General features: G+C 35.3%; 1 protein-coding gene across 5 annotated transcripts; it reads left to right on the top strand.

Moving 5' to 3' along the window:
- Positions 1–4,797: 4,797 nt before the first annotated feature.
- LOC104238922 (uncharacterized) lies at positions 4,798–9,971 on the top strand. Of its 5 annotated transcripts, none has more exons than XR_713987.2 (5): positions 4,798–4,899; positions 7,029–7,148; positions 7,291–7,386; positions 7,549–7,696; positions 8,437–8,738. XR_713987.2 is itself a non-coding variant. In XM_009793439.2 (5 exons), exons 2-5 carry the CDS (start codon positions 7,125–7,127, stop codon positions 9,175–9,177), a joined length of 486 nt encoding a protein of 161 aa, XP_009791741.1. In that variant the 5' UTR covers positions 4,798–4,899; positions 7,029–7,124; the 3' UTR covers positions 9,178–9,971. The 5 variants fall into 5 exon arrangements, 4 of the variants coding, with proteins under 4 accessions (XP_009791741.1, XP_009791739.1, XP_070018895.1 ...); XM_009793439.2 differs by lacking the exon at positions 7,549–7,696 and adding an exon at positions 8,953–9,971 and having other exon boundaries at positions 8,437–8,577; XM_009793437.2 differs by lacking the exon at positions 7,549–7,696 and adding an exon at positions 8,953–9,971 and having other exon boundaries at positions 7,029–7,157; positions 8,437–8,577.
- Positions 9,972–10,407: the final 436 nt, after the last annotated feature.

The following is a 10,407-nucleotide window of genomic DNA, read 5'->3' as shown; positions in this document are numbered from 1 at the left end:
TTGGAGGCCTGAGAGATGGTGAGAGGTCACCGGAGATGGCCATAGATGGGGGGTCGAGTTTGGAGATTAGGGTTTAGGTTGAGAGTGTTTGAGAGCAGAGAGGATTTTAGGGCGGCGGGGTTGGTGGTGAAATGAATTAGGTTTGGGGGGTATAGCTAGTTTAATTAGGAAAGGGTAAATCTGGGTCTTGATCAAAACGATCAACGGCCAAGATTTGGCCGGGTATTGGGTCGGGTAGGTAGTGGTTTGGGCCTAGGTAATTTAATTAGAAATTTGGGCTGGATATTGGGATTGGATTGGGTTGAATTGGGGGCTAAAATTGAAATATAATTAGGGCATATTTTAAATAGCCATTTTAACACTAATAATTTATAAGGAATTATAAATGATTTCTGAAAAAATAATTTCGTGTATTAAAATAATTAAAAATAGTTGTTTAACATTTAAAAAATATAAAAGACCATTTTATGTATTAAAAACATAATTATGCTTTAATAGGGCTAATATTGCAAATATATACAAATTGACTTAAAAAATGTAAATGCAATTATAAAATTGCGCTAAAAATATTTCAACAATATTTTGGCATAAATGTCGAATTTAGATGACTAAATTACCAAAAAAAATTGAAAGATAATTATTGGAAATTTTATGAGTAAAAAGAGGAGAAATAAATCAATTTGAAGCCTTTAAAAATTATAGAAAAATTATAAAAAAATGCCTATGCATGCTTATATATGCATATATGCTATTTTAAAAGTATATATATGTATTAAAAATATATAAGAAAAAATTGGGTATCAACATTATGTTCATACTCAAAATGGCCTTGTAGAGTCATTTATTAAACACTTGCAATTGATAACAAGACCACTACTTATGAAAATAAAATTGTCCACTACTGTTTGGGTCCATACTATCTCGCATGCAGCATCACTTATTCATCTCAGACCGATACATTATAATAAAATATTCTCCATCATAATTAGTTTTTGGTCATGGACCAAATATTGTCATCTACTAATTTTTGGATGTGTTGTATATGTGCCTGTAACACCATCACATCGCAGTAAGATGGCCCCCCAAAGAAGGTTAGGAATATATATTGGGTTTGATTCACCTACTATTATTCATTATCTTGAACCACTGACGGGAGATTTATTTACTGCTAGATTTGTAGATTGTCGATATGATGAAACAAATTTCCCACAATTAGGGGTAGAGAAAAAGAAAATCAAAAGAGAAATCGTGTGGAAAGTTTCATCATTACCTCACTTTGATCCACGTACCTCTATATGTAATCAGGAGGTCCATAAGATCATTCATTTACAGAATATAGCAAATCAAATGCCATACGCATTTACTGATTTGAAAAGGATAACTAAGTCACATATCCCTGTAGAGTATGTGTCTATCCGAATTGATATCCCATCAGGACCATCTACTAGTATAAGAGCTAGTGAACCTAAAGCATGCCTGAAGCGTGGTAGGCCTTTAGGTTTTAAGGATCAAAATCCTAGAAAAAGAAAATTGACACATGATCAAAATGATACTATGAAGGGATCTCCTGAAGAAACCCAAGATCTGATTAGTTCTAAGATTCCTGAAGAATCAATGAACCCGAGGCTCAAGTGAGTGAGAAAATTTTAATAAGTTCTACTGGTGATGAGATCAATTTAAATCGGTCTGAAATAGTGGTGGATAATATTATAGCATATAATGTTGCACTTAATATTATGCAAGATTGTGAGAATCTTGAACCCCAATCTGTCGAAGAATGTCGACAAAGATCTGATTGGCCAAAATGGCAAGAGGCAATTCAATTGAAATTGAAGTCACTTGCTAAAAGAGAGGTCTTTGGACCACTAGTCCAAACACATGCTAATATAAAACCACTTGGTCATAAATGGTTTTTTGTGCAAAAAAAGGAATGATAAAAATGAAGTTGAAAGATACAAGGCTCGCCTTGTCGCACAAGAATTCTCACAACGACATGGAGTCGATTATGAAGAAACATATTCATCGTTATGGATGCCATAACATTTCGATATCTCATCAGTTTAGCGTTACGTGAAAGGCTTGAAATACATATGATGGATGTGGTTACAGCTTATCTGTACGGGTTACTTGATAATGAAATTTACATGAAAATCCATGAAGGATTTAAAATGCCTGAAGCATATTCAAAATTGGGAAATGTATTCAATCATATTACAAAGATCTTTGCACGGTTTAAAGCAATCTGAGTGCATGTGGTATAATCGCCTCAGTGAATATTTGCTGAAAGAGGGTTAAATAAATGATGTTATTTGTCCATATATTTTTATAAAGAAAATGGCTTCAGAATTTGTTATACTTGCTGTTTATGTTAATGATATAAATCTTGTTGGAACTCCAGAAGAACTCCGAAAGCAATTGAATATCTTAAGAAAGAATTTGAGATGAAAAATCTTGGAAAGATAAAATTTTGTCTTGGTCTGCAAATTGAACATTTAGTAGAGGGATCTTTATCCATCAATATATCTATATAGAAAAGGTCTTAAAACGTTTTTACATGGACAAAGCACACCCATAAAGTACACCAATGGTTGTTCGATCACTTGAAGTGAATAAGGATCTGTTCCGGCCTCCAGAAGAGGATGAGCAACTCCTTAGTCCCGAAATACCCTATCTTAGTGCAGTTGGTGCACTTATGTATCTTGCTAATGCTACAAGGCCAGACATAGCATTTTCTGTTAATTTACTAGAAAGATATAACTTTTCTCCTACACGAAGATATTGGAACGGGATTAAGCATATATTGCGATATTTAAAGGGAACTCTTGATATGAGTTTATTTTATGCTAATAAAGATAATGCAGATTTTGTTGGTTATGCAGATGCAGATTATTTATCTAATCCTCATAAAGCTCGATCTTAAATCGGGTACGTGTTTATATGTGTAGGTACTGTCATATCATGGCGCTCCACAAAGCAATCTATTATTGTTACTTCTTCAAATCATGTTGAGATGACAGCTATTATGAAGCAAGTAGGGAATGGGTATGGTTGAGATCAATAATTCATCTTATTCGAGAAAAATATAGTTTGAAATGTGAGAAAAGACCCACAATTTTATACGAATACAATGTTGCATGCATAGCCCAATTGAAGAGAGAATTTATAAATGAGATAGAACGAAGCACATTTCACCAAATTTATTCTATACACATGATCTTCAGAAAAATGGTGACATTGATGTGCAACAAATCCGTTCAAGTGACAATCTGACAGATTTATTCACTAAATTTTTGTCAACTTCAACTTTTGAGAAGATGGTATACAAGATTGGAATGCGGAGACTCAAAAGGTTTTCGTTAGGGGGAGTAAGATTCGCGTTGTACTCTTTTTCCCTTAGCTAAGGTTTTATCCCACTAGGTTTTTCATGCAAGGTTTTTAACGAGGCAACAAACAATGCGTATTATAAGATATATGTACTTTTTTTCCTTCACTAAGAGTTCTCCCACAGGGTTTTCTCTTAGTAAGGTTTTAACGAGGCACATTATCTTTTATTAGACATCCAAAAGGGAGTATTATAAATCTTACAAGTGGATTCATCCACTTGCAACGGTGGATGTCGAGGAAAGTTGGGCAGTGTAGCGCCACAAGTAGCACCTAGACCTACCTGTGGCGCTAAAAACAGAACACTCAAGTTGGCAGCGCCGTGGAAAGCATGCCGAAACTGGATCAGACATGTTGAAAAGAAGTGCTCACAATAATTCGAGAAGATCAAGTACTGCTTCATTGACCATTGATGAGGTAGATGAATTAATTTCTATGAATACCGCCTCTTTGGGAAACACTGAGAAAGATGGGCAAGACGAGCAAGAGCAAACAACTCCCAAAACGCATACATTGAATGCATATTCAGAGGCACCAATTTCTAATAAGAATAAAAAGCCAAAACAAGATCATTTTGAAGGTATGGCTGATATGTTGAGAGGTGGGATGGATAATTTGGCCAATGCCATAAATCGCTTATCAACTATGCCACCAATTCCAGAGAGTGAAATATGGCAGATGGTGAAGGAGATGGATTTGGAACCGTGTTTGGTCCCAACGGCTTATATATTTCTTTGTCAACATGCAGACTTGTGCCGCACGTTAATTGGATGTCCATGGGAAGAACACAAAATTCTTTTGTTGACCATGATGTCGGTTGACAATTAAGTTAGATTAATATTATTTATATTTATATTACTATAACTATTAAGAATTTTATAATGAAGTGGAATGCTTCGTTATTAGAAGATATTATATCATGCACTCAAGTTTTGGATTATATACAATTGCTTGTTACTAGGAAATATTATTTACGATCTAAATTTTGAATGATGTGTACTTGGTATAGCATCTACAGGAATCTATGTTGATATAGCGTGGCAAAACCTTCTTCGATTGTAATGCTAAGAAAGATATATCTATAAGTAAATACCCTATACAATTTTATAGTCTTGACTACTCAACGTTTTTGACTGATCTAGAATGCGTACTTTTCTTATAAAAACAAAACTTTTTTTTATTAACTTCACTAGAATTTGTATGGATTGAATAACTTTTTTTTTGTATATAAATATATATATAACTGGTGATAAATATATATATATATATATATAACTGGTGATAAATTAGTCTAAAGCAATTATTTTAAATTAATTTATGAGTTATTGTTGATAAAATCTATACTTTACTGCAATTAAAGGTATTTTAGTAAATTTATCAGTTACACTACATTACCACCCTCCAAACAAGGGGTAAGTGGTTAATTTAGGTGGGATTGTGAGATGGGAAAGAAAAGGTCTTAGCCTGATTGGCTTCCTGCTGGATGGAAGGTGGAATTCATAAAGGAAAGAAAGAAAGGTGCTTTCTTGCTCATTGCTCTTGCTTAATTTTTAACTTTTTTCTTGTTAATTTTGCTTTTGGCTAATAAAGATTGATTCGTTGTTTGATTCTTCTCTGATCTTCCTACTTCAACTGTAATTTTTGTTATTCTTGGCTTAATCTGTATTGTTTTGGGCAAAAACCCGCAACTAAGGGCTACTACTTTGTGTCTTCTCCTTTGTTGCGTGAATTGGCAAGATTGATGCATGCTCATCTGTGTAGAGAAAATAGGTAGAGTAATTGAACTTCGTAAGGATGCTTTATCATGGTACATGCAAGCTGATTCGGACAGTAAAAGTGGGCAGCCCGGTGCACTAAGCTCCCGCTATGTGCAGGGACCGGACCACAAGGATCTATTGCATGCAGTTTTAACCTGTATTTCTGATTCTGACACTACAATCAGTAAAAAAAGAAAGAAAGAAAAATAACGGGACAATTTGTGCGAGTTAGTCTTCTTGCTCTATCAAGGTTTAATTGAAGGGATGCTAGTTTGCTTAGGCTGAAGTATGAAATGCATTCAAATTGCACTTGCATGTCTAATAAGGACTGTTACCAGTATGCCACCGCGTAAAAAGGCAAAGCATTTGTTGAAACTTGTAAAACCTTGGGCAGTACAAATATATGAATGGCCTAGTTCTAGTGATTGGTCGAACTTTAGTGTATAAGCCTCTTATGCATCATTTTTCACCTCTGGCCAGTGACACATCATAAACCATATTGTCTCTGTCAAGACTTTCTTTAAACCAACTTTTACTTTTGTGGGGAGCGGGTTGATGGGGTGGTCTTGTGGAGTCATAGAAGTGTTATATGTCAGCCATTGCATGTCAAGTTCAATGAGGAGCCATTTTGATTTGGTCCTCAACTATTGTCTCCTCTATATTCAGGATTAAATTCCCTTGGTTAGACTATGTAATAGATTTAATGATCTTAGGTTTATGTTAAGAAGCATCGTGTCTTGTCCTCTCCTCTGTGTGATGCTAACGGTTCTCACGTTTGATGCCTTTGTTTGCTCTTTTATTCTTGTTTTTCCTTATTCCCTGTCTCTGAATCTTTCAACATTATTTCAGCCCGTAAAATTGATCATATATTAGCAACTAGACCAGATACGCTGCTTCTGCTACTTAAATTGTAGCAAGATATAGTTTTTATGTTATTTTTTCCCAAAGCAGTCTCCTAGCATCTTTATCCCCTAAGCCTTTAATTTTTTTAAACCGTCCACTACACTGATATTACTGTTCTACATCTTCAAGCTGTGTTAGTCTAAGCTTTTGTCTCTTATTTGATGCGTATTTTACATAGTTTGATTTGGAACCTGCTATTTTCTTTTTGGATGATAACCTGATTATTGTGCTTTTGGTATTTTAGAAGTAGGGAGACACAAGTGAATCTGATGTTCCATTTTGTTTAATGAGGAGAAAATTCAAGATTCTTTAATAGTGTGTGGCAGAGAGTCAGCTCAGTTGCAAAGTCTGCTATCTTACAACCCAAACTATAGAGCAATTTTGAAAGATTCTACACCTTCAAATACCTTTCCCTATCTTATATATCTCTAACCACTTCATCTTAGCCTTATTAGGACCATTTTATCTTTGCCAAAATGGACAAACTACACAATGCAATTTTGTTTTTAATAGATAATACTAAGTCTGGAAAAATTTGCTGCCATGCGATGCCATTATAAATTCTCTTTTCCAGAAAAAAGTAAAGGTAATGGATGGATTATTCTTCTTTAAGAAGTTATGTAGTTCTATCACAGTCCTACCCCTCATATCCATGCCAACCTAGTTCTCACGCCACCACTTGCAGTTTTCCTTGTTGTGCTATATCTTCTTCCTAATACTCAGTATGAAGCATCGCTCATTTACCCCTTGAAAGTCCTGTGAGATCTTCGTTGATTCTAACTTAAAGAAGTGGGGTGCATAAATGGCTAATGGCAGTTCCTGAATTTTTGAGTCATAAAAGTTTCTTTTTTCCCACCTTGAATCCATGCACATTTAAGAAGGGAAAAGTGAAAATTATAATATTGTTATTCCACTCCTTTTTGCTGGTTCCTGACCTGTAAACATGCATTCTGTATTTCTGAGTGTATATATTGTGTTCTATTGCAGTGGTATAGTGATCCCTCAAAAGAACTCAAATTCAACTATAAGGCGGATCTCAGCAGTGTTGGCAGTAATTGTTCTAAGAGTTCTAATACGAAGGAGATGGAAAAGAAAGATACTGGAAAGGTCTCATTGGTGAATACATATTATTCTACCATGATAGTGCAACCTTCTTTTCCCCCATCTGTAGGGGAAACCTCCGTTATATGAAGTTCTCTCTCTCCCTTTTTTTTGCCCACTTACAGTTTCTCTTTTTTCAACGATATAGTTTTCAACTGAGAAGGCTACATCAGAAGGGTTACCACCAAGATGGATTAAGGAAATGAGGGTCAGGAGAAAGGGGCATAAAATCAAGAAAGATCCGGTACTAACCTACTTTCATATTTCAATGTCTACCAGCTTAGCAATTCTGGAAATGCAAATCCTTAACCTCTATTTTAAATGCAAATATACTCCTTGGCTTATCTGTTCCAATTGCATTCTACTTGGAGCATGTAGTAATATAGTTACTGAATTACCTTTGCAGTATTATATCGACCCCATCAGTGGACAAATTTTCCGCTTTATGAAGGAAGTTTCTCGGTTCCTTGAAACTAGAGAGTTAGGAAGATTTGACTCCCAAGCCTGAGGATCAGTGTCCTGACACTTCAAAACTGGGAGAACCTTTTTCTTCTGTCAGTGTGAATATTTTTCGCATGTTAATTCTCATTTACTGGTATTATACGTTACTATGGTAGTTAAAAAATCATACATTTCCATAAGCTAGTTAAAATCCAAGACCTCCTGTTTAAAATGATTTATGGAGGTAATTAGTAATTATTTGAATTAATGTGGTGTCAGAGAAAATTAAATTGTATGATGAAATTACACCTCAAATTGCTGGATTTTACATAAGCATTATATTACAGATCCTGATATCTATGCTAGTGGAAGGGGTGATACTTGTATTTTCTCACCGACTTGACCTTAGAAAAGAAGGTCCAGTTCATATCCTACAAGCTTTATTTAGACATCTGTAAACAAACTGATTACACCTCCCTCAGGAAACTTTGTGAGGTTCTGGATATTAGCTGATCTAACTTCGAGAGGAGAAAACTCTAAAAAAAAAAAATATCTTTCCGTCGTCTTTTTCTCATGCTAAACATTTATTGGTGATTTCAGATCTGTAGCATCTTCTGGTCTCCATTTCGTTTATAAAAATAGCGGAGGAGGTCAGACTCTTAAGACAATACATTCTTCATGAAAGAAATAAACTTCACAACCTCCCTATCTCATTATAATCATTTGAAACTGTTGATTATAATTCTATTGCAAACAGGACAGTCTCCCCACATATAAAACTCGTCAGCAAGACTTCAAATTATCCATGGTAATTCTACAATCTAATCTTTTTGTTTGTTTCTGTATTCGCTAGTTGACTGCTGAAGCTGACAAGCATATATCGCTAGACCGCGATGCATCTGGCAAGGAAGTTAATTCGAATCATAAGCTGAAGTTGGGTGCTGAACATATGGCGCATTCCAGTTGTGTAGAAGGCATATATCATCCTTTGAAGGTATTACTCACTATTCGAGAGTTCTAGTGTTTCAGTTTGATATGGAGTATTTAATGCTTTATTTATGCTCTTATGTCATCTATTTATTGTAAGTTTCCTTCCATTCCTCTCTTACAAATTTCCTTATGAATTCAAAAACTAGTTTACTACTGTAATTCTTGAGGGGGGGGGGGGAAGCTTTTAATATGAGAAATTCTTTTGATACTGCAGTCTCTACAATCATCAAAAGATATTATATCATGTCATCAAAATCCTAATACAGGCTTTCTTTTAAAGAAAAAAGAAAACTTAGTTTAGGCATGTCACACGTTTCTTAGTAGTTTATCAAAATGAATATTTTTAATTTGGAAGTGAGAAATATTTAAGGTTTAGTAGGTGCAGAATGCGGAAGAGGAGGATGATGGTAAAGTTGTTTCAGATCCTGTAAGTGGAGAAAATCAAGAAAATCCATCACGAGATGGAGTGGAAAAGCATGACCAGGAAACAATCCACCGTAAAAGAAAAAAGGGTATGAACTTGCCTCGCAGAAATCAAAACGGCTTGCTGGTATTAAAGCTGATACATCTCTTCAGCTCCGAACAAATAATCAAGCCCATCTAGCTACAGTAAAACAAGAGGAGGAGACAAAAGCTATCACCACTGATAACCCTGTGAATTTCATTAATACCAGTAAGCATGTTGCAACTGCATTGTATTACCATCAACAAGAAGGTAAAAATTGGGAGTGTGACCATCAAAAGGCAACAAGACGTTGTTACTGTTGCGGAAGCCAAATGTATATAGTGTGAATAAGTCACAACTACTATACCAAAAATTATGACAGCCACCAAATAATAAATAAGACAATAAAGCAACAATAAAGGGAACACCAGAATTTACGAGGTTCGGCTAATTTTGCCTACTCCTCGGACACAACCAATATTTTATTTCACTCCAAAAATACAAGTGAAATAATACTAAAGAGAGAAGATACAAATGCCTTAAACAGATGAGAAGGCAAATGAGAGGTGTGTTTCAATCCTAAACATTAGGCCTTCTTTTATAGGGGAAAAATCCCTTCCAAACTTAACTCCCAACCAATGTGGGACTTTGGCATTTTGCCAAACTTCAACAAATCTCCACCTTGGCAAAATTCCACATTTTCAATTCTCTCTCAATAACAAATTTTGGTTGTGTCTTCATCTTCAATCTTCAGTGTTCAACAATGTTGATCAAATCCAAACAATGTTGAAACTTGATCGCAGTCACCACCTTTGTCAGCATATCAGCAGGATTCTCTGTAGTATGAATTTTCTTCACCGTGACTCCACCTTCTTCTATGATTTCTCGTACGAAATGATACCGAACATCAATGTGCTTCGTCCTTGCATGATAAACTTGGTTCTTCGCTAATTGAATAGCACTTTGACTATCACAAAAAATTGTGATACCTTTTTGTTCAACACCAAGCTCCTTTAGCAATCCTTGAAGCCAAATTGCCTCTTTCACAGCATCTGTAATAGCCATGTACTCTGCCTCTGTTGTAGACAAAGCAACTGTTGACTGCAAAGTAGACTTCCAACTAACTGGTGCCTTTGCAAAAGTAAACACATAACCAGTAGTTGATCTTCGTTTGTCCATATCACCCGCAAAATCTGAGTCACAATATCCAACTACAGACTGATTGTCTTCCTGCTCAAAAACTAACCCGACATCTACAGTATTATGAATATACCGTAGAATCCACTTCACAGCTTGCCAATGCTCCTTCCCTGGATTGTGCATATATCTGCTAATAACTCCAACAGCTTGTGAAATGTCAGGCCTTGTGCAAACCATTGCATACATCAA

This window comes from Nicotiana sylvestris, chromosome 11, assembly GCF_000393655.2.
Source record: "Nicotiana sylvestris chromosome 11, ASM39365v2, whole genome shotgun sequence".
Taxonomy (NCBI): domain Eukaryota; kingdom Viridiplantae; phylum Streptophyta; class Magnoliopsida; order Solanales; family Solanaceae; genus Nicotiana; species Nicotiana sylvestris.
Note: the sequence above shows the minus strand (reverse complement) of the source record. Positions and strands in the feature narration are given on the sequence as shown.